Source organism: Gorilla gorilla, chromosome 21 (genome assembly GCF_029281585.2).
Source record: "Gorilla gorilla gorilla isolate KB3781 chromosome 21, NHGRI_mGorGor1-v2.1_pri, whole genome shotgun sequence".
Lineage (NCBI taxonomy): Eukaryota > Metazoa > Chordata > Mammalia > Primates > Hominidae > Gorilla > Gorilla gorilla.
In genome coordinates, this window is record NC_073245.2 from 10,568,036 (window position 1) to 10,592,674 (window position 24,639).

Below are 24,639 nucleotides of genomic sequence, written 5' to 3' on the forward strand. Positions count from 1 at the left end.
GCAATCTTGGCTCACTGCAACCTTCACCTCCTGGGTTCAAGCAATTCTCCTGCCTCAGCCTCCCAAGTAGCTGGGATTACAGGCGCCCGCCACCACTCCCGGCTGATTTTTGTATTTTTAGTAGAGATGGGATTTCACCATCTTGGCCAAGCTGGTCTTGAACTCCTGACCTTGTGATCCACCTGCCTTGGCCTCCCAAAGTGGTGGGATTACAGGCGTGAGCCACCGCGCCCAGCCCAGAAACCTGTTTCTAAGCTCAGCACAGGGAATAGCTCCTTTTTCAAGTTATGTCCTGATCCGGATCACTTCTTTCTACCCGTGTGCAATCCACCAAGCATCACCTGGGGCTCTGGTGACAGCAGCATCCCCTTCACCTTCTTTCTCTTCCTGCTCCACTCGGCAGCCAGAGCCAGACCATGTCCTTCCTCTGCTCAAAGCCTCACATGGCTCCCAGCTCACTTGGAGAAAAAGCCGAAGTCCTCACCCGGCTATGAGGCCCCTCCCAAGCTGATGACCCTCACCTCTCCAGCCTCGTCACCTGCCCAGCCACAGCCCTTCTCCCACCCCCACTGCCCCCACCACACTGGCCTCCTTGCTGCTTCTTGAACACTCTGTGCAGGCTCCCAGCTCAGGACTTTTGCATATGCTGTTCCCTCTGCCTGGAACACATCCCTCTGACACCCACAGGGCATTTTTCCTCTCATTGTCCAGGTCAATGTCCCCTCTCAGAGAGGCCCATCCACCTTACCTAAATGAGTATTTCCTAGCTCATTCTTCCTCCCTCCCCTGCTTTTCCCTCAGAGCATATATCACTACCAGACATCACATTTTACCTTTGATACATATTTTGTGTGTGTCATCGCCTGTCTCCCAGAGTGGACTTCAAGAGGACAGAAGTTTGCGTCTGTTTTGTACTCTGATGGCTCCAGTGCCTGGAATGGTACTGATTTGCAGAATGAATGTCCAGGGGTGTGTGTGAAGGGTGGAGGGCAGTCACTTCCAGCCCTGCCCAGCCTCACTGTGGCCCCTCAGTCCCCTCTCCGGATATAGCTTTTCTCTCTGCCTGCCCCACCCCCTGACCCTCAAGGGCAGGCCAGGGCAGCAAGCTTGTCCCTTAGGAGAGAGGTTTCCAGCTGCAGGGCAGACCCTCCTCCTGTACCTCCATCCCAGGTAAGCCCAACTGGAGCTGCCCTCTCGTGGAGGGTACTCCAAGGACGAAGGGCCTTAGGGGAAGAGCCACCCTGAATGTCTCTGGGCAGCCAGGAACCTGCTCACAGCCTCCGCGACCTCATCGGGAAAGAGGCAAGACTCATGAGAGTGAATGGCCCACGGGGAGTTACTATGCTTGTCCCCTTTTACAGATGAGAAAACTGAGGCTCAGAGAGGTGAATCTGTCTCTAGGACAGCTGGAGCCTCTGTCCCCTTCTCTGTAAAATGAGGAGAATAACTCCTCCCTCCTAAGGTTACCTTGAGGATTAAATGAGCTAAATAAAGCCTTTAAACACAGAGCCGTGTCTGGCACGTAATAGGTGCTCAATAAATGTTGGGTACTCCTGTTGTTCTGACAGGTGAACTAACTTTCCAAGGTCTCACAGTGAGTAAGTAACACAAACAAATTCAAACCCAGATCTGTCTGAATCTAAAGTGATTCCCAGAGGGGGGCAGTGGCTCACACCAGCACTTTGGGAGGCCGAGGCAGGAGGATCACTTGTGCCCAGGGGTTCAGGACTAGCCTGGGCAACTTAACAAGACATTGTTTGTCTCCGCAAAAAACTTACAAAATTAGCCAGGCATGGTGGTATGTGCCTGTGGTCCCAGTTACTTGGGAGGCTGAGGCTGGAGGATGGTTTGAGCCTGGGAGTTGGAGACTGCAATGAGCTGTGATCACAGCACTGCACTCCATCCTGGGTCAGAGAGCTAGACCTTGTTTCAAAAAAAAGTTAAATAAATAAAGAAGGTGACTCCTGTTCACAACCACAAAATAATAACAACAACAGCGACAACAACAGCAACAACACCTCCGAGCAATTTTCCACTGCAGACGGTGGCGCTGAGGGTAAAGGGCAAGATCATCAGGTGACAGCCCCTGCCTGGCATAGAAACCCGGACATTGGACCCTGCCCTCCCGCTGCTTCCGCAGGGACAGGGGGCAGCCAGCAGAGCCTCCCTCTGGGGCTGCCCCCCAATCTGGTTGCCTGGGGCGGGGGGCCCAGCAGGGGTGGAGCACCCTGGACGGCCCCGGGGAGCCCCCTGGGGGAGGCAAGGGCGGCCCTCGGGCTCTGGAAGGGGCCGCGCGGCCTGGAAGACATTACACGGCTGTCGGACGGGGGGCGTCGCTCGCAGTTCCGGAGGGGGGGTCCCTGCGGCGGACGCGCGGGGTGAGGGGACCGCCCGGCCACAAAGCGCGCTTTGTTCTGCGCTCCCCCCCGGGAGCTGGAACCAATGGATTGGCGGCAGCTGAGGTCATCTGTCAGGCAGAGCCGGGGGTCAGGCCCGGGGAAGGGGCCGCGAGGGAGGGCGGCGCGCATGGGCCGGCGGGGTGCGGGTGGGGGGCCGGTGAACGAGCCCGCGCTCGCCGGGGGCTCTGCGGCAGGTCCTCAGTTTACCCGTCTGTCCAACAGGAAAGACCATTTCTGTCCTGTCCGCCCCTGGGGGCTAATGTGAGAATTAAAGCAGGGGAGCTACAGTGATGATGATGACGACGACGGAGGATGACAGCCTTCCCCTAATCGCAGTCTCTCCTTCGGGTACCATAGAGGTGCTAAGTCAGGGGCTGGACGCAAATGTGCTTTGTAGCCTATAGTGCATGCCTGTGTGGGAAGCGGGATGGCTGTTTCACCCCAGGGATGGCTGTTTCACTCTCTTTCAGCCCAGGGAAGTCAGTGGCTCCCCCGATTGCCTGCCTTGACCCTGGGTGCCAGGCTTGGTCTGCCTTCTCCAGGGGTGATAGGCGCAGCTGCCCAAGCCTGAGCCCAGGAACCCATTGCAGCCTGTCCCTGGAGCCTTCCGGTCCAGGGTAGGGCGGGACTGGAGTGACCCAGATAGGTGGGGTTTTTTTTTCTGACGGTGGGTAGGTCAGGGTCTCAAGGCTCTCCTTTGCCTCCTACAAAAGGACAGCCCTTTCTTTCATCAATTCACTCATTCATTCGTTCACACTGCCACCTGCCTGTGCCTCACAGTTCCCATCCGTGAGATAATGAGGCTTCTAAACATTTGATACAGGGTCCCCCAGGGAAGGAGATCATCAAACACAGGGAGGCCCAGAAACTGCCCAAAACGTGTGTGTGTGTATTTTTGGGGAAAGGACTCATGGCTTTCTTGTGTTCTCAACCACGTTCATGATCCCAAACAAGGCTAAGAAGTACTGGTTGGAGTGCAGGGAAGGAAAATAGGCTCCCAAACTCCACCGGAGAGGGTGGCACTTGGAACAACCACTTTGGAGAGCAATTTGCCAGGGTCTTAGAAGATGGAAATTGGCGTATGCATCAGCCAGGCAGCTCCACTCCTGGGTATACAGTTGAAAGAGCAGGGTGATGGTGGGGGCAGTTCACAGCTGCAAATAACTGTAAGCCCCCCGTGCTTCCATGAACATGATCACGACTAACAAACGGCTACATTCACACCCTGGAACACCATGCAGCAGTGAAAAAGAATGAGATAGACTCACCTGGAATTTATTCATTTGACAGATATTGATTAACACTACTATCTTTTAGGCATCGTTCTTAGCACTGAACCTACAGTGATAAACAAGACAGATTAAGTCCTGCCTTAAGAACGTACATTTGGCCAGGCACGGTGGCTCACACCTGTAATCCCAGCACTTTGGGAGGCCAATATGGGAGGACTGCTTGAGGCCGGGAGTTGAAAATCAGCCTGATAAACATTGTGAGACCTCATCTCTACAAAAGAAAAATAAAAAATTAGCTGGGTGTGGTGACACACACCTGTAATCCCAGCTACTCAGGAGGCTAAGTGGGAGGATTGCTTGAGCCCAGAAGTTGGAGGCTGCAGTGAGCCACGATGGTGCCACTGCATACTCCAGCCTGGGTGGTAGAGCAAGATCCTGTCTTAAAAAAAACAAAAAAAGCAGACACAGAAGAAAATTTGGGAGAGTGTGACAAATGCCATGAAGAAAATAAAACTGGATAAAGGGACGGAATGATGGGGGAGGGGGCTGTTTTAGACACTATGGTTGGGAAGGCCCCTGAAGAAGTGACATTTGGGCACAGACCAGAATGAGGGAGACTGGGAGACAGGCACACATGAATGGGATGGACGGCTGGGGCACAGTGCCAAGGGAGAAAAGCAATCCGCAAAACAGCGCAAAAAAAGAAAACATTTTTTACTTAAACGCACATTCATTACTATTAAATTAGATAAGAGTCTGGAAGGGTTGATGCCAAATTCATAAAGGTAACTGTCCCAAGAGGGCAAAGGAATAATCAGGACTAGGTTTTGTGGTGGGCTTCCGCTTGCCTCTAATATTTTAAATTTCTAATATTTAATTATTTAACATTTTAATATTTTAATGTTTAAACGGTAAATATGGCTGAATGCAGTGGCTCATGCCTGTAATATCATACTTTGGGAGGCCAAGGCGGGAGGATCACTTGAGGCCAGGAGTTGGAGACCAACCAACCCAGGCAACAGAGCAAGACCTGGTCTCTATAAAACGTTAAAAAAAAAAATTAGCTGGGTGTGGTGGTGCCTGTAGTCCTAGCTACTCGGGAGGCTGAGGCAGGAGGATGGCTTGAGGCCAGGAGTTTGAGGTTGCAGTGAGCTATAATCAGAACATTGCATGCCAGCTTTGGTAACAGAGCAAAACCCCATCACAAACAAACGAACAAACACATTTTAAAAAGTAAATATACTTATATAAAACTTGTGAAATGGCTGGGCATGGTGGCTCACACCTGTAATCCCAGCGCCTCGGGAGGCCGAGGAGGACAGATCACCTGAGGCCAAGAGTTCAAGGCCAGCCCGGCCAACATGGTGAAACCCCATTTCTACTAAAACAACAACAACAAAAAGCCTTGTGAAATGAAAACAAAACAACAACAAAAAAAGAAATTTAAATCTACCACGGTCAAGAGGGTGGGTTCCAGGGCAGTGAAGGCACATACTGCCTTTCACTGGAGCCAAGTTCCTGGGGGCAGAGGTTTTTTTGGGGAGGGACACCGTAGGGTCACGGTAGCCCAGCCAGTAGGAGCCCAGAAGCTTCTTGGAGGAGGTACCACCTTTGCTGAGCCTGAGATTCTCTGGCCCAGCACCCTCAGTATAGACAGGAATGGGTAGACATGTGCGCAAGGTTACAGAACAAGAGCAGATAAATAGAACCTGAACTCCGTACCCCGGCTGAAATCCCGGCTGAACCCGGGTTAACTATTCCGCCTCTTTCAGCCCTGCGCGTGCAGCCAGCCCCTTCCCACAGCTGCAGCTCTTGCCAGCCAGAGGGACCGACCGCCCTGCCGCGGGGGCAGGAGAGCAGCGCCACCTGCTGCTGTAAGAGGGAAACGCAACTTTCGGCTACCAGCAGGTTACACCCTTTAAAACCCAGCCCCTCTTCCTTAAATGATCAAGCAGTTCCCTCTACTCCCAATCTGTTCTGCGCCTCCTTCGCAGTGCCTGGCAGGACCCTTAGCGCTGTCTGGCTGGGTCTTCTCTGCAAGAAGGAAAAGTTGTTTCAGGAGGGGGCGACCATCTTCACTCTTATTCCAGCCCAGCGGGCACAGGAGGAGTTTACTCACAGAAGACAGGGGCACCTCACCTTCGCTACAAACCTTAGGGGTACACAACCCATTTGACAGCCTGGAAGAAGTCCCCAGGGAAGGGACAGAACCGCCCAATGTCACACAGTTAATGAGTCGACAAGCTGGGGGGAATGAGTAGACTCATTCCACTGGGGATGGAAGTGGGGAAGTCACCATATTTGAAAATAACTGACGCAGTCTAAATTAGAAGCTCTTAGCGTGTGGTCCCTGAACAGCAGCATCAGCAACATCTGGGAACTTGTTAGAAAAGCAAATTATCAGGCGCTGCCCCAATTCGCCTGAATCAGAAACTCTGGGGGGCCGGGGGCAGTGGCCACGTCTGTAATCCCAGCACTTTGGGAAGCTGAGGCGGGAGAATCGCTTGTGCCCAGGAGTTTAAGACCAGCCCAGAGAACATGGCAAAACCCTGTCTCTACAAAAAAATTAGAAGGGTGCACCTGTAGTCCCAGCTACTCAGGAGGTTGAGGTGGGAGAATCACATAAGCCCGGGAGGTCAAGGCTGCAGTGAGTCATGATCGTGCCACTGCACTCCAGCCTGGGTGACAGGGCATGACCCTGTCTCAGAAAAAAAAAGAAAGTGAGTGAGTGGGGTGGGGCCCAGCAATCTGGTATTTAGCAAACAAGCCTGAGACCCTGAACCATTGGTCTAAAGTAATTGCACACCCCCTTTTTTTAATTAAATAAACTTTTATTTTGGAATGATACTAGATTTACAGAGAAGTTGCAGAGATAGTACAAAGAGTTCCTGCATACCCTTCACCCAGCCTATCCCAAGGTCAACATCTTACATCACCATGGTACATCTGTCAAAACCAAGAGACTGAAATTGGTATATTAACTAGAATTCAGACTTTTTTCAGATTTCCAGTTTTCCCACTAATGTCCTGTTTTTGTTCCAAGATCCAATCCAGGATGCCACATTGCATTGAGGACACTCTCCCTTTTCAATTCTATTACTGGTCACCTCAGTCAACTTTCCCGGGGAAAGAGAATGCATGGGAAAAGCTCTTGTCCTTATTATTGAACTGGGGAAACTGAGGCTTAAAAGTGCCAAGTGACCAAGTTCCCTTAGAAGGCAGTGAGAACAAGGCCTGCCTCACTCTGTTCCCTTTCCCCAGGGACTCTTGGTTTTCAGAAGCCCCTCTGGAATGTCCTACCTGGCCTAACCCCGTACCACCAGTGCAGACAAGGAGGTACCCCTACTACAGTGGGTCCAGCCCATGGAGAGACTCACTTCCTGCCCCAACACCTCTTCCCCTACACCCTGAGGGCCAGGACAATGTCTTAGTGCCTTCCGACTTGGCAGAGTGAGGCCCCATGAGACAGAGAGAAAGGGGGAAGAGGGAAATACCTTTATCCAAATAAATACCCATCCAAAATTATCTGTGATAGGTGAAAAATGGCCACAAGCTCTTTGTGGTTCCCCTCATCAAGACATGTAGTCTGTTTCTCATCCCTTGAATCTGGGCAAAGCCTTGTGATTTGCTCTGACCAAAAGAACTTAGCAGAAGTGACACTGTCCTAGTCCCAGTTCCAGGCCAAGAACTCAAGAAGTCTTTCAGCTTCTACTCTTACTGTCTTTGGAATCCTGAAGCCATCATGTGAATAAGCCTGAGCTAGCCTGTTGGAGAGGCCACATGGAGGAGAACCAAGCAATTCCAGCCAACAGCCTGTCACCTGCCAGGCAAGTGAGTAAGGCTATCCTAGACCATCCAGGCCCAGCTGAGGTAACAGCTGACCTTAGCTCCATGAGGGATCCCAGGTGGGAGCAGCAGAACTGCCCTGTTGAGCCCAGCCCAAATTGCCAACCCATAGGATTGTGGGAAAATACAGGGTTTGTTTCTAGCTGCCAAGTTTGGGGATGGTTTGTTACACAGCAAAAGCTAACTGGTACACAATTCTGCATTTCTCTCTTGGTAATGGGATCCCAGTTTTATTGCAGGAGGCAGTGTGCCAGTCTCAGTAGATGGAACACGATTGGTCTATTCAGCCATGACAATTCTGTTCCCTGCTGTCTTAGCTTTGTTTGCAGCTAGAGGTGCAATGGTAGGTGGCTCGGGCCAAGGGCATCTAAGTGAAAATATGCAGAGGGAGAGAGCAGGAAACAGACTTCTGACGAGGTTTTACTTTCTGACAGAAGGTGACAGGTCCAGCTAGTTTGGCCCTTCCTCTTCCTCCACTCCTCCTTCCTTGAATACAGACATGATTCTTGGGGATGCAGCAGCCATATTGGGACCATGAAGTAACGAGCACTGAGATTAAGGCAAAAGGATCCAAGATGTGACCCCTACCTTCGTGGAGTTGTTGAACCAATACCATTAGCCACCCATCTCCAGAATCCATGCTATGTGGAAAAACAATCTTCTGTTTGTTTAAACCACTGCAATCAAGGTTTTCCTTTCCTTGCAGCTGAATGTAGTCCACATAAGAGGTTACATAGACAAAAATGCAGAGGGATCCTTGTCCTTGGGAATTTGGAGCCGGCAGCACGTGGCTCTTCAAGCCCATCTCTGTTCTCATTTCACCTTCTCAGTAATGCTTCAAGGGTAAGGCCATGATCCTATTGTCACAGAGGTGGGAACTGGGGCTCCCACACTGTACAGTGAGTCCAAGGCCTTGTAGCTGGTGAGAGGGGTGCCCAGAGTCAGACCTTCTCACCAGGTGCAAAGAGAATGCACCCCTGCTATCCCTTCTGCATGGCCCAGCCTGCTGGAGGCCAGGTGTGTCTTCTGGGCTCTTGAAGGTGGCAGCAGGTGCCAAGGAGGCTGCTACTGCAAGTCTGGTGTGGATGCCCCCAGGTACACCCTTAGGTCTGAGAGAGTGGACTGGACAAGCTTGGCGGGGATGGTCTCTCGCTGCAGTTGCTGGTAGGCCGCGTAGCGGTGGCAGCCCCCAAAGGAGTAGAAGTAGTCACCTCCCTGGGCCCCTTTGATCCAGAGGACATCGATGGGGGGCACGCTGTCTGGGTCCTCCTGGGGAGAAGAGGCACAGAGTCAATGGACATGGTACAAGGCTTGAGAGTTTGTAAAGCAGACTTTGTCCACTTGTGCTGAGCTCCTTATAAGGTGATCACACTGGACTACTGTGAGAGACAACTGTTAATTATCAGGAATTTTGTGAGCTGTTCGACATCACCTTGTAGCTTGAAAATCAGCCATGGGAGAGTATTTACACCAGAGAAATGGACAGATGCTACAAATCAGGGATTTCTCCCACACATGTATCAGCACACCACATGCACACTATCCATCTGGCCCTGTTGTAGACCCTGGGAATACGGTACAGCTGGAATGTGACTGAATCAGGCCCTGGCTTCAAGGGGCTCCAGTCTAGTGGGGCAGATGGAACAAGAAGTAAATATTAGAGTGACAAATGCTATAATGACAATAACACAGGTGAAAGGACAGAGATGGGGTCCACGAGGCCTCTCTGAGGTAAGAATGAAGCAGAGTACTTGGAAAGATAGAGAAGTGGGGCCGGGCACGGTGGCTCATGCCTGTAATCCCAGAACTTTGGGAGGCCGAGGCGGGTGGATCACCTGAGGTCAGGAGTTTGAGACCGGCCTGGCCAAAATGGCACAACCCTGTCTCTACTAAAAATACAAAAATTAGCTGGGCATGGTGGTGTATGCCTGTAATCACAGTTACTCAGGAGGCTGAGGCAGGAGAATCGCTTGAACCCAGGAGGCAGAGGTTGCAGTGAGCTGAGATCGCACCATTGCACTCCAGCCTCGGCGATGGAACGAGAATCCATCTCAAAAAAAAAAAAAAAAAAAAAAAGAGATAAGTGGAATAGTTTCGATTAAGAGCTCAACTGCCTGGGTTCAAATCTAGCTCTGCTGCTTAACAGCTATGTGATCTTGGGCAACTCATCTTTTTGTGCCTCAGTTGCCCCATCCATCAAATTGGATGGAGATAACAGATCCATCTCATAGAATTTTTGGGTTAAATGAGTTAATATATATAAAGCACTTCAAACCATGCTTGGCACATGGAAAGTGCTCAGTAATGTATGCTGTGTATGACCTGAGGGAAGAACGTTCCATGCAAAGGGAACAGCAAACGCAAAGGACCTGAAACCAGGGCACGTTCACTGTGTAGGAGGCACAGCAAGGAGTTCACTAGAGTGGACTCCAGGGCTCAAGGAATGGTCAGAAAGGCCAGCAGGAGCCAGACGGTGCAGGTCTGTTTCTGAGAGCAGTGGGTGGGCCCTGGAGTGTTTGCAACAGGGGAAGGTGACATGATCTGATGCACATTCTAGAAAGTTGTCACAGGAGAACAGACTTGGCAGGGTGGACAGGGCACAGGGCTGGAAGACAGACGGGAGGCCTCTGCAGGTATTCAGCAGAAGGTGCTGGTCTGGATGATGGTGTGGTGGGGACAGGGAGAGGTAGACAGGTTTGGGACACATTTACGGGGCAGGTCCAAGGGGTCTGGCAGAAGGGGTGAATCCAAGGGCAAGAGAACAGGGAGAATGTAAGTTGACTTCCTGTCAGGGGCCCGCACAGCCAGGTGGAGAGTAGGTCAGCCTCTCAACAGGGAAAGTCTGGGGCAGGATGGGTGCAGGGTAGAGCACTCTGGGGAGACCCCAGTAAGTGTGAGTGGCGTGGAAGGCCTCCTGCTGCTGGTCCACGGCTTCTCTCTCATGATTCCACAAATGATTATTCAGCAGTAAGGTGCAGCAGTCACGAGCCTGAGCTCTGGAACCTGGCACACCTGACTTTGGATCTCGGCTCCTCTCCACAGCAGCTGGGGCACACAGCCCTCTGAACACCATTCCTCACCTGTAAACTGGGAATAAAACATCCTAGAGGGCTGCTGATGAAGAGTCAGTGAGCTGATGCCAACCGGGCATTAGTGGAGCACTAAGGGGGGCAGCCGTGCCAGGCAGGCCTTGTGCTGGGTACTGGAGGCACGATGGTGGATGGCCAGAATGATGGCTCCCAAAGATGTCCACGCCCGAATGCTTCTGAATGTGTTACCTTACATGGGAGAAGGGACTTGGCAGACAGAATTAAGGTAAGGATCTTGAGATGCGGAAATTATCCAAGGTTATCCAGATGGGTCGAATGTCATTATCAGGGTCCTTAAAACTGGAAGAGGAAGTAGAGGAAGAGGAAGTAGAGGAAGAGGCCAGAGTGATGCCATGTGAGAAGGCCTTGGCCTGATGTTGCTGGCTTTGAAGACAGAGGAAGAGGCCATAAGCCAAGCAGTGTGGGTGGCGTCTGGAAGCTGGTAAAGGCGAGGAAATGTATTCTCCCCTAGAGCCTACAGAAAATAGTGCAGCCCTGCTTGATGTTAGCCCAGTGAGACCCATTTTGGACTTCTGAGCATAAATAAATCTGTGTTGTTTTAAGCCATCAACTTTGTGGTAACTTACAGTGGCCCCAGAAAACTAATACAGGTGTATGTAAGCAAAGGCAGAGCTGGTTCTGGCCCTCAGAGCCTACGGTTCTAGCATGGAAGGCAGGTGTCTAAACAGGACGTTAAAAGCCAGTGGGCTGTAATCCCAGCACTTTGGGAGGCCGAGGTGGGCAGATCGCTTGAGGTCTGGAGTTTCAGACCAGCCTGGCCAACAGGGTGAAACCCCATCTCTACTGAAAATACAAAAATTAGCCAGGCGTGGTGGTGGGCACCTGTAATCCCAGCTACTTGGGAGGCTGAGGCAGGAGAATGGCTTGAACCCGGGAGGTGGAGGTTGCAGTGAGCCAAGATCGTGCCACTGCACTCCAGCCAGGGTGACAGACCCAGACAATGTCTTAAAAAAAAAAAAAAAAAAAAAAGCCAGTGAGATCAGAGCTATGCAGGTGGGCACACAGGTGGCTGCAGGCCCACAGAAGCTCCTAACCCGGTAGGGATGGTCAGGGAAGATCCTGACACTGAGACAGGAAGACCGAGGAAGAGTGAGAAACGACAAGGCAGAGATAGAAGAGGTTCTCAACAGGAGAAAAAGCCCATTGGTGGGACAGGGCATGCATGGCAGATCCCTTCCCATCTCAGCCAGGCGCCGTGCTACTATTGTGGCAACAGACAAGATGGGACGAGGTCCTCGCCCTTGTGGATTGCACGTGAGGTCAGGAAGACAGAAAATAAAATGCAACACAAATAAATGTATAATATAATTTCTGGTGGACATAAGTGGTATCCTGAAAAACATCTCGGGCTAAGGGGAGAGCTAGAGAGGCCAGTGACCCTGACCAAGGGTGATCAAGGAGGCAGAGAGCTGAACCAGGCAGGGGAGCAGGCCCTGTGGTTGTCTGGGGAAGTGGCTCCAGGCAGTGAGGACACTAGTGTAAATACTAGGACTGAAAGTTATCGGGGGTGGCTGTAGAGGTGCTGGGTGGGGCTTAGGGATCTCATGTGCTCACCTTCCAAGGGTCAGCGGGAAGGGGACACAACGTTATGTAGGCCTAACCTGACACCTGTTCTTGCGGGGCCCCCGACCCAAGTTCCTGCCAGAATCACTCCGGCATTCTTAACACCCTCCCTCAGTGGTGGAGCTGACCCTTGACCTCTCCCACTTCCCATTCAGACAAGGGCCTCCCAGCAGATATGACACACCTAGTCCCACTGTCACTGATTGTCACGGCCATGAGAGCCCACGGCTTATCTCCGGGTAGTGCGGTGGCCATGTGCTGGGCAGTGGGGCCCAGGCTGCCTGGGTGTGAATTCCAGCCGTGTCACTTTTTTAAGCGCCTGATTAGTCAAGCCGCTGAAATCTTCCCTGCCTCAGTTCTCATCTGCAAAAGAGACACTATCTACCTCCTAGGGCTGGCATAGGAAACTAAGGGACTTTCTGCAGTTCCTGGACCACCGCAAGCACTAGCGTTATAAGTGTTATCATCACTACTTTAATTATCTCGTCCAATTCCCTCCTTGCTCAAGTGAGGAAACAGAGGCCCAGAGAGGCCCAGCTACTTGCTCAAGGTCACACAGCAGATGCTGAGCTCCGGCTGAGCCCGGAACCAGTCCGTCTCGCGTCCATCGCAGCGACCTCCCTCCTCCGGCAACCTCCCTCCTCCGAAGCCCTCCCTCCGGTTGGCTGGACTCCCCGAGGCCTCACCCGGATCGTGTCCACGAGGCTCTGCACCTTGGCGGGGTCCAACACGGACGGCAGCGGCCGGATGAGCACGCTCAGCGGCACGTTGTGCACCGCGGCGATGCAGCCCGAGTGGATGCTGCCGCCCTGCGCGCCGCCGCTCGGCCCGGGCCCCTCGGGCGCCCCCCGACCCGCGCCGGCCCTGCCCAGCGTTCCTCCTGCACGCAGCCCCATCGTCGCCGCCACCGTGGCCGCCGCCGCCGCGGGACTCGCCGCCTCCCCCGGCCTTAACTCCGGCCGGGCCATACCATTCCGCGCAGCCGGGGGGGGGGCCGTGCCAGGGCGGCGCGCGATTCTCCCCCGACCCCGCCGTGGTCCGGCCTCAACCCCGCGGTCCCCAGCCCGACTCCGGCTCCGCTCGCCAGGTGCGGCCAGACTCGCGCGGGGCTCCGGCTCTCCACCGGGGGGCGCCTCTCGCCTCCCCTCCGCCGCGCGGCGTCCGGGGAGTGGAAACGCCCGGGGAGTGGAAACGCCCGGGGAGTGGAAACGCCCGGGCGGGCTGACTCAGGGTGAGTTTGCAGGTCGCGGGGCGGGAGGGGCGCGGGTGACGCACCGGCGGGGCTGACTTAGGCCGTGGGGGCGGGGGCGGGGGCGGGGGCGGGGAGCGCGGCGGACCTGCCCAGCCGGGATGAGTCGGCAAAGCCCGCGGTGCGCTGCTGCCCCGCTGCTGGGGTTCCTAGCCAGCGAGGTTATGATCCCCACCGACGGCTCCACTTCCAGTCTGGCGCTGGCTGTGTCTGGAGTCGTTCCGAACATTTTGCACGTGTATTAACGTATCTAAACCTTAAAACAACCCTGCAAGGAAGGTGTGATTGTTATTCCCATTTTACAGAAGAGGAGACTGAGACACAGGTTGAAGTGATTTACCCAAGATCATGGAACTAGTAAGTGGCCGAATCCGCGTTCAAATCCAGGTAGCCTGGCTCCAGAGTCCGCTTTCTACCCCACCGTCGGCTGCCTTGGTTCAGCAACAGTGACTGCCACACGGAGCCCTCAGGAGTCGCGCTGACAATGTGTGGGCCTAGCCTTCAAGTTCCACACTGTCTGTTTGTGTCATTACAACACTGCTGGAAGTAGGTGCAGTTATAGACCCGCTGTTCAAGGTCAGCTGAAATGAAAGTCAGGTCACACGAGTCCAAACTGTGGGGCCACTTAACCACCAACTCCAAGCAGGAAGGTGGACGATCCCAGACTCGGTCGAAGACAAGCATGTCTGGTTTGCTTGTCTTCCTTCTCAACCTGAATGGCACGAACATGGAGAAATGCATACTTACCCTGCCAGCTGGAGAAAACTGGAGACGAAGGAGGGAGCCAGGAGTTTCTACTTTGCCTTCCACCAGTTGCTGACACTTTCTGAACCCCGTCTGTAAAATGAAGTCATGCTGCCCATCACTCAAAGTTGTGTGAATTGAGAGAGTGCTCATAGTGCTCTGTGAATTGCATAACATCCATTTTGCTGTTGAAGATCATTTATTTTGGGTTCTTAGTCTCTCACAAAACCTTAGAACACTGAGACCAAGACTCGAGCCTTTCCCTTTCGAAACGTAATTCCCGTGCGCACCTAAATGATACTTTATTTCAAGAAGTAGAACTGACACCCACACCTCAGCCCCAGAATTATTCAGAATTAGAGAATTTCATCAAGAGGGAAGTTATCCCTTCTAAAACATCTTCCTCATTACAGGAAGTAAGAATGGCAGGATAACAGTTTCTAGAGTGGAAAAGTGGAGCTCTGGCCTGATTCTTTCATCATGGTGTACCCAGGGAGGCCTCATTTCCTGGTATCAAATTCTCTGTGTTAAGATATCTGTGGCCCAATTCAAAATGGCTTAAGCAATAAGAAGGTTTGTTTTCTCACATAATAAAATGTTTGGAGGTAGGTATGTCCAAGGTTGGTAAAGAGGCTGTTGAACAATGTGACCAAAGACTCCAGTTCTGGCTGGGCCCGGTGGCTCACACCTGTAATCCCAGCACTTTGGAAGGCTGACACAGGCGAATCACTTGAGGCCAGGAGTTCGAGACCAGCCTAGCCAACATAGTGAAACCCTGTCTCTACCAAAAGTACAAAAATTAGGCAGGCATGGTGGCGCGCGCCTGTAGTCCCAGTTACTCCAGAGGCTGAGACAGGAGAATTGCTTGAAACCGAGAGGCAGAGGTTGCAGTGAGCTGAGATCATGCTGTTGCACTACAGCCTGGGTGACAGAGTGAGACTCTCTCAGAAAAAAAAAAAAAAAGACCCTGGTTCTGTCTATCCTTTTGTGCCATCATCCTTGGTGTTCTGTTATCCTGCGGTGTGCCCCTCATGGTCCCAAGATGGCTACTGTAGCTCAAAACATCACGTCATTTCATGCGAATGTCCACAAGTGGAAGTTGGGACATCCCTTCGAGCCTCTTTTTAAGAGTGGAGAAACCTTTCCTGGCTGGATGCAGTGGCTCACACCTTCTGACCTTCCACTCCTCGAGCCCTGGAGTCAACTCTAGTCACACTGGCCTCCTTGCTGTGCCTCCTCCACAGCGAATGTGTCCTGGCCTCAGGCCCTTTACATTTGCTGTTCCCTCTGCATGGAACGCAATTCCCTCAGGTCATACACAGCATACATTACTGAGTGCTTTCCATGTGCCCAGCATGGTTTGATGCGCTTTACATACATTAACTCATGGAACCCAACAGCTTTATGAGACGAGTCTGTTATCTCCATCCCCATTTGATAGATGGAGCATCCCTGTGGGAGCTCTGCCCATTCCAGAGGTGCCAGGCCATTCACTAATGGGGGCAGGAGCCGGTGAGTAAATGCCAGTCTTGTACTGTCACAGGTGGACGATTCAGAGAGGTGTTCTAGACCATTCAGATCTTTCTGGAACCTTCTCAGAGACCAGAAGTACTCAGCCCTATTGCTACAACTGACTTCACTAACACACCCTCTGTCCCATTCCTCCCACCCCTTACTTCTGCTTCCAGGGATCACCTCCCACATAAACGACTTACACTCAAGTCTCAGACTTGCTATCAGGGAACCAAAACTAAAACAAAAGGGAAACTTGATACTGGGTCATCCCCTATAGTTCTGTACCTTGCCTGGGTTAAAATTGCACTATTTTATTAGATGTGTGAGCTTGGGCCAGTCACCTGTCTGTGCCTGTTTCCTAATCTGAAAAACGGACATAATGTCACCTAATTCACAGGGATGTTGGAAGAGTGAAGAGAGATGGTGTTAGGTGAGGTCCTTAAAGCAGTGCACAACACATTATAAGTGCTCAGTAAATGTTTGCTGTTTGACTGCATTTTAAATTATAACAGAGCTTGAACGTCTCTCCGTGTCTTCACTTTCAGACTAATCTTGATGTATTAGTCAAGACTTTTGTTTGCAAGTGACAGAAAGCCAAAGTGAATTAGCTTAATGAAAAGGGGGATGCTTGGCTATTCCCGTGACTGAGGTGAAGCGGAGCCTCAGGGGAAAGTAAGTTGAGAGATTTCTTTTCTCTGCCCTCACTCAGCAGAGGGATTATCTCTACATGTCAGGAACATGACTGTCAACAGCGATGATATTTGGCTTCAAATAAGGGAAACCTGACAAGAGAGACTTAATACAACTTAAAGTGTTTCCTCTTTAAAAAAAAAAAAAGTCGAGGTAGGCAGTCCATGGCTGGGATGGCTGCTCCATGGTCACTAGTGGCATAGGCCCTTTCTATCTTTCCGCTCCATCATTTTCCAGCAGAGTTTTCATTCTCAGGATCACCTCCTATTCAGGATTGCTGCTGACGTGCCAGCCGTCTCATCCAAATTCCACCCTGGAAAGAGGTGGAGAAATGGAAAGGCAAAGGATGTGACCCTTCCCCTTTTTAGGATGCTATCTCAGAAGTTTTGTATAACACTTCCCTTTGCATGTCATTGACTAGAAATTGGTCACATGGCCACCCCTGGCTGCAAGGGCAGCCGGATATGTTGTCTTCATCCGTAGCGGTAATGTGCTGAGCTAAAACTGGAGTTCTCCTACTGAGGAAGAATAGAGATTGACAAGTAGCTAGCAATCGGGGCCACAGCTCTCAAGTTACAGGCCTTATGGCACAGAGACAGGGAGAGAGAGAAAATTTCCAAGTTCTAGTCAGATGCCTACATATGAACAAGCCAGCTATGGCATTGGGGGACACAGACTTTCTTAAAAGCATAAGCCGCCATTATTTATTATAATGACTTAAAGGTATGGAGTTCATTTAAAGATAATTACTGGTCACCTGCTATTGGCTAGGCTAGACCTAGGGGATTTAGTGATCAGCAAAAAGACACTACCAATCTCTGCATTATGAGGCTTACAGTGTAGTGGAGGATTCAGATAATGACCACATAATCACACTGGTTAATGGAAAGTATACATTGGTAGTGGGTGCTGCAAAAGAATGGCATGTGGTTCTGAGGAAGTGTTTTAGTCCTTTTTGGCTGCCATAGCAATACCATAGACTGGGTGGCTTATAAACAACAGAAATTTTTCTCTTACAGTTTTAGGGGCTGAGAAATCCAAGATCAAGGTGACTTTGTATCTCCCCAACATTCATATGTTGAAATCCCAACCTCCAGGTGATGGTGTTGGGAGGTGGGCCTTTGGGAAGTGATTATGTCATGGGGTTCATGGGGGTAGAGCCCTCATGAATGAGATTTGTGTCCTTTTTCTTTCTTTTGAGACAGGGTCTCACTTTGTCACCCAGGCTGGAGTGCAGTAGAACTGTAAAGAAAACTTCAAATTTTTAAAATCAGGAACCTGATAATAACTAAGGAATCCTGAACAGAGTGTTGGTAGAAATACAGATGAAAAAGGCCATTTGGATGAGGAAATGAGGAAGGTATTATTGGACAATGGAAAAAAGGCCATCTTGTTATAAAATGGCAAAGAACTTGGCTGAATTATGTCCATATTCTAGTGTTTTATAGGAGGTAGAACTTGTGAGCAATGAAACGGAATATTTAGCTAAAGCTATTTCTAAGCAAAGTGTTGAAGCTGTGGCTTGGCTCCTCCTGACTGCTTACAGTAAAATAGAAGCAGAAAGAAATGAGCTAAAGATGTGACTTTTAAGCAAATAGGAAGCAAAACGTAAAGATTTGAAAAATTTTCAGCCTATCCATATTGCAAAGAATGAGAAAGAATGTTTGGGAGAAAACACCGTAGTCTCCATAAGGAGACTGTAATGGTTATGAATTTAATCAGCCATCCCAGCAGGAAAACTGCCATCTTGAATTGAAGGGGAAGGAGATGGGAAGGGATGGAGGAAGGCTGTTTGACTTCTTGGATTTTTCAGGACAAGACCAGAATGCAAACTATTCTTCAAGACAAGGGAAGAATGACCCTGAAGGCAATTCAGAGATCATCAAGGCTATCTCCTTGCTTTCAAAAGTCGGGAGCATCGCCTTGCATTCAGCAGGTTAGAGGGCCTCTGTCCAAAGCCATGGAGGAAGAGCTGCCCAGAGCTGTTGGTGTGGGGCTACCCAGAGCCCTGGGAACATGACTTCTGCTGGATAGAGCTGGAGGGACAGGACCACCACCCCAGAGGGTACAGAGGGTGGGACCACCACCATTGTGGATCTGGAAGGCTGCCTCAGTGGGCCTGGAAGCAGAGCATTTAATGAACTAAAAATGATTTTTCTTGAGTCTTAAGATCTCATGGAGTTTGCCTTGTAGTTTGGATGTAATTTGGATCTGCTATTCCTTTCTTCTTTCCTATTTCTCCCTTTTGGAATGGTCTATCCTATGCCTGTCTCACCATTGTATTTTGGAAGCAGATAACTTGCTTGATTTCACAGGCTCACAGCTGGAGAACAATTTGCCCCAGGATGCATCGCACCTTGAGTCTCAGCCATATCTGACTTAGATGACACTTAGATAATAAAACTTTGGATTTTAGACTTCAGAGTTAATGCTGGAATGAGTTAAGGCTTTTGGGGCTGTTGGAATGTAAGGAATGAATGTATTTTGCATGTGAGAAGGATGTGAATTTGGCGGGGGATGGGGACGGAGGCAGAATGCTATAGACTGAATGTTTGTGTTTCTCCAAAATTCATGTTAAAATCCTAACCCCCAATATGATGGTATTAGGAGGTGGGCTTTTGGGAGGTGACTAGGTCATGAAGGCAGAGCCCTCATTAATGCAATTAGTGACTTTATAAAAGAGATCCTGGAGAGCTCCCTCACCCCTTCTACCATGTGAGGACACGATGAGAAGATTGTGGAACCAGGAATCAGGTCCTTACCTGACGTTGAATCTGCTGGCCCTTGGATCTAGGACTTCTCAGTCTCCAGAACTGTGCGAAATACATTTCTGTTGTTTATAAATCACCTATTCTACGGTAGTTTGTTACAGCAGCCTACACAGACTAAGACAGCCATGATCTGATCTGCACTTTTGAAAGATCCCTGTGGCTGCTGTGGATAGAGGGAGGGAGGCCAGGGAGGCAGAATGGATCCAAGGAGACCAGGGAGAAGGCTGGTACAGTTGTCTAGATAAGAGATGATGGTGGCTCTGGACCAAGGTGGAGACTGAGAAGATGGAGAGGAAAAATTGGCAGGACCTGGTGGATTAGGTGGTAGGGTGGGGAGACAGAGGTGAGAGAGATGACCTCTGGGCTTTGTGACTGCAGGACTGGATGGGTGCTGGTGTCATTCACAGACGTGGGATGCCCCAGAGGAGAAGCAAATCACGGCTTCAGACCTGGGCTGGTCTCTGGTGCTTTTGGGATATCCAAGTGGAGGTGGCCTGCAGGCAGATACAGATTTGCAGCTCAGAGAGGAGGCTGGAATTGAAAATGTTAGTGTATGGGTCATCTCATGTAGGTAGAAATTGAACCCACGAGTGTAATTAGATTGCTTTAGGAGAGTATACAGGAACAGAAAGTTGGTTCCTTCCTTGGGTATAGGTAGGCGAGTCTGCAAAGCTGCTAGGTGGAGCAGCCAGACAAGTAAGAGAACCAGACAGTCATGTCTTGTCATGGAGGTCTCGAAGCTCTTCGAGGATGTCATAAAAAGCAGACTGGATCCATCTGCCAGTTGAGGCACTTTGGACTGCAGATAACAGGAACCTGATTCAACTGACTGAAAGAGTAAACTCATGTCTTCAGGTATGTTCAAGTAAACAGAAGTCCACAGGCAGCAAGCACCATGAGTGGGATTCAGGGTGGTTTTTTCATTGGCTCCCTGATGTCATAAAGGACACAGGCTTTTTCCATGTCCCTGCATTGCCATCTGTGGTGTGGGCTTCATGTTAAGGCCAGTTCATTTCATGGTCACAAGATGACATGCTTTTCTGTTCACATTGGAGGGGAAGAGGAACTGGACTTCCTTTCCTCTTAAGAAAAAGGAAGCAGCAAAGTTTTCCATACCCTTCCAGCAACCCTCTCCTTAAGTCTCATTGGCCAGAATTGGGTCATGTGCCCATTTCTGAACGATGGGAGATGTTAGTATTCTTAGACCAGTAAAGACTACCTCTTAAGCTGACGTTCAGTCCCCAGATTGCATGGTTGCTAATCCAGGAGAGAGGGGTGGGGTGGAATGGTTATTGGACCCACATAACTGGGCTGGATATGGCTGATGGAGACCCAGCATTCTTTCCCACCTCCCTCTAGGGTGCCTTCTAGATTGCATAGTTGGAGAGTTAAAAACTCTATTTCTCAGATCTCTTTGCAGCAAAGATACTAACAGGGAATTAAGTTCTACCAGTTAGATGTACTTTCATGAGACATGGATGGCAGAGGTGGGCCGGGGCCATCTTCCATCTTTTGACTCTTGCTACTGTCAAGATTGTCTTGGAGGTGTTAAGATTTTCTGTAGCAGTGTTCCAGCATTGTGCCACCAGCACAGTGGGAGACAGGAGATAGTTATAGAGGCAGTGGCAAGGGCCTGCTGATCCGTGGCTTGCACCTATGATGCGGTGTTCTTTATCTCAATAGTTCCAGTGCACCCTATTGACCACCACCAACCCCCACTCCGCACCCTCTCCCACCACTGACTGTGGAAGAGGCAGGTGCTGTCTCAATGGCAGCAGTTCTGCAGTGGGGTTCTGGGGTCCAGCAGATGGCTCACTTCAGCCCTTCCACAAATTTTGTCAGCAGCCAATTATTGAAGTATTAAATCCTTTCTCCTTCAAAGGAATTTAATACTTGTTTATAAAATCCTGTCTAGAGTGGTTTCTGTTCCTGGCACCTAAAACAAACATAATGGATCCAACAGCCAGTCACGGGCAGTGTATGTGGGTGGTTAAGGGATGCAGCAGATGCCTGGGTTTCTCAAAACCCCACTGGCGAGGCAGGCAGATCACTTGAGGCAAGGAGTTCGAGACCAGCCTGGCCAACATGGCGAAAACCTGTCTCTACTAAAAATACAAAAATTGGCTGGACGCGGGGGCTCACGCCTGTAATCCCAGCACTTGGAGAGGCCGAGGTGCGCGGATCACAAGGTCAAGAGATCGGGACAATCCTGGCCAACATGGTGAAACCCTGTCTCTACCAAAAATAGAAAAATTAGCTGGGCATGGTGGCACATGCCTGTAGTCCCAGCTACTTGGGAGGCTGAGGCAGGAGAATTGCCTGAACCCAGGAGGCGGAGGTTGCAGTGAGCCAAGCTCACACCACTGCAGCCTGGCAAGGCAGCGAGACTCCATCTCAAAAACAAAAAAAAAAACAAAAAAACAAAACAAATTAGCCGGGCGTGGTGGCACATGCCTGTAGTTCCAGCTACTTGGGAGGCTGAGGCAGGAGAACTGCTTGAACCCAGAAGGCAGAAGTTGCAGTGAGCTGAGATTGCATCACTGCACTCCAGCCTGGGCGACACAGCAAGACTCTGTCTCAAAAAAAAAAAAAAAAAAAGAAACCACTGGAGATTTTGCAGAGTTGCAGGGAGGTTCCCACAACTGCTGCTGTCGAAAACAGCTAGCACATTGCTCAGGATGCAGCTGCTTGTCCAGAGGTTGTGAAGGGAAGGCGGACAGGCACCAGGGAGGCAGTCTACAAACTGAGTGCACTGCTTACACAGGAGGAAACTGACAAAGAGGCCCCAGAGGAGGCAGATTCTAGCCTGCAGCTTCCCCATCCCATTCCCTGGCATCCATCCCTCAAAGCATGCAGGTTATGCTTCTTGGTAAGTCTGAGTTGAGGGTAGGTGGCAGGGGTTGGTGGTCCCCAGTGAAGTTTTTAGTAAGGTGAGACAGATTTGAATCTTGAAGGATCACTAAGGCAGCTATCGAGGATGATGGATTGGTTGCCTTGAACACTTTTGGTGACAGGCAGCTCAGAAGCTCTAGGGGCAAGTCACTGTTTTTGGACAACTTTCCAGCTGAGCCAAAGTCAACCTTTTTGCCTGCTTCCACTCACTGAATATGTGACCATGTATGACTAGGCAGAGCAGTAGGGGGTGAACTGGGGAAGATTATAGGGGTTGTAAACTGGCTGTCAACAGACACATGTGGACCACAGTTTTAACTGTTCAGTAGGTGCAGTTAATTTGAATCCTATTTCTCTAAGGTGAGACACTCTTTCCAATTAGTCACAGGCTTCACCTTCCCTAATGTCTTAAGGCAACTGGCTTCACTCACATGTTATTAATCTGGTTTTTAAACCCTTGTTTGAGGAGTATTAAGGATTGAGGATGCCTGAGAACTTGTAAATGCCAAGGGACCCTTGGGGCTGTGTGACCCTTGGTGGCAGCTACAGGCTGGTCAGGCTACAGAGAGGAAAATGGAGTGGAAAAGTAGTATCTCTCAGATGCCCTCCCCTTCTTCTCATCCCCCCCTTCATCCCCACCCCTTGCTCCAATCAGAAGGTCTAGAGGCGATGGTGAGTGGCCAAAGTCCCTTTAATATCCCTGAATTGCGTTACAAGTAATACTGCTGGAGGTGGGGAAGGCATGGGGGTTTGGGGGTGAGCTGGGATAGGACGGAGGAGGAGCGCCAAGCGCTCATACAAAATATGGCCAAAAGGCTTAGCATGCATGGAAAATTATTGCTGTCAGAAGTTCCTATTTACAGGGTCAACAACCTCCATAATTGCTTCTGCTACCCCTCTCCCTCCCACCATCCCTGCAGCCTCCCTTCCCGCTGGGCCTGGAGCTGAGCAAAGGCCCATTCACCCCTCTGGAGCCCTAGGGAAGTGCCCCTGCTGCAGGGGTGCCTCCAGTCTCCCCCCTCTTTTGTGGCTAAGAGGAGGGGAGAGGAGGATCTGAGAGTCCAGGACTCCTGCCCCCAAGCTGGGTGCAGACCAATGGGGCAGAGGCGTGTGCTTAAAGCGGAGGGGGCCAGGGCCCGTGCGCGTGGAGGTGTGTGCTTCGGTCCTCGCCCGGGCATGCAAAAGCGCAGCGGAGGAGGTAGTGGCGGCCAACGGGCGGGTGGCTGGCAGCCCGGCCCCTCTGTCCGGGAGAGTTGCATAGACATGGCCGGGAGAGAGCGCCCCTCCCGGGGAGCAGGCCAGAGGCCCCAGCGGGTCCGGGGCTCAGTCGGTCCCTGGAACCTGGGGTCCCTCGGGAAGAGGAATAAACAGGAAACAAATCGAGGAGGCTCCTCTCTCCGGGCCGCCTGGAGTGGCAGGGGAAGGTTCAGGAAGGTGGGGACCTGCCCCACGCCTGGACCTCCTGATGCTCCCTCACCCCCCCAGTTGAGGGTCAGCAAGCTGCCCCCCCATTCTCGAGTCCCCTTCCTTAGCGAGTGCAGGCTCTGAAGAGGGTGGGTTTCTCCCGAGACGCGGGGGTGTGTGTGGTGGGGGCAGCCCTCTGTGGCCTGTGCTGTCCCTCTCCTTGCCTGGCTTCCTGACCTCCCAGTCCAGCTGGGGAAGCCAGACGGTCCCTGGGTGAGGCCAAGAGATTAAATAGAATAATAAATAGATAAATAAATAAATACACAAATAAATAACTGGAAGGACCCAGCCGGATGGGGGAAGGGCATTGGCGAGGTGCTCCAGACCTCCCCCCAACAAGTAAGGAAGGGGATCTGTGGCCCTGGGGATGGGGGAAAGTGCTCAGAGAATCTGGGGGTAGGGCAGCTCCAGACTGTGGAAGCCCAGGTTGTGCCGGGGTGAGAGAGGGGTTACATTAGGGGGCAGGGCCCTGAAGTGCTCCTCAATCCCCCTCCAGGTTAGGTAGACTCAGAGGGGTGAGAGCTGCTAGAGAGGTGAGGGCAGCTGGAGCTGGGGCTGGGAGTGGGTGATGAGATCCCCATGGACTGAAGACAGTAGGAAATGTGTGTGGGAGTGGGGTGTGTGTGTGTGTGTGTGTGTGTGTGTGTGAATGGCCGGACCTAAGGCCTGAGCATGGATGGGATCAGGGACAGATTGGAGACTTCAAGAAGGGTGAAGATTAGATCCCCAGATGGACACACTCTGGGAGATTCAGCAGAGGCCAGAGGGATGGTCTGGGGTTGGATTGTGGTCTCAGGGCGGCAGGGCCTGCGTCCAGGTATGGATGGGGAAACTGAGGCAGGTATGGGCGTCAAGGGTATAGGTTTGCGGCTTTCACTGGGGGCTCCAATAGAGGAATGGTCAGAGAGATTCAGCTGAGAAGCGAGAGAAAAGATCTAGAAGTTAGAAGAGCAGCGCGGGGTCTGGGAGGGAGAAATTTCCGGCTCTGGGGCGCGGGAGAGGTGCGGACCTGGTGCCTGAGTTGGGAGCCTTGAAGGCGCGGACAGGGGGGTCAAGGTCCGAGGGATGGCCGGAAAGGATGAAGTGGGTCGGGGGACGCTGGGGAAGACGGTGCTGGAAGTGAGTCGTGGGTTTGGGGGTTGGAGAGAAAAGTTCCGGGCCGGG

General features: G+C 51.4%; 1 protein-coding gene across 1 annotated transcript; it reads right to left on the reverse strand.

The window, feature by feature from the left end:
* Positions 1-6,441: 6,441 nt before the first annotated feature.
* Positions 6,442-13,362, reverse strand: SRXN1 (sulfiredoxin 1). The gene is made up of 2 exons (XM_004061644.5): positions 12,837-13,362; positions 6,442-8,746 (listed from the first exon to the last, which is right to left on the reverse strand). The coding sequence occupies exons 1-2, from the start codon at positions 13,116-13,118 to the stop codon at positions 8,543-8,545; spliced, it is 486 nt and encodes a 161-aa protein (XP_004061692.3). The 5' UTR covers positions 13,119-13,362; the 3' UTR covers positions 6,442-8,542.
* Positions 13,363-24,639: the final 11,277 nt, after the last annotated feature.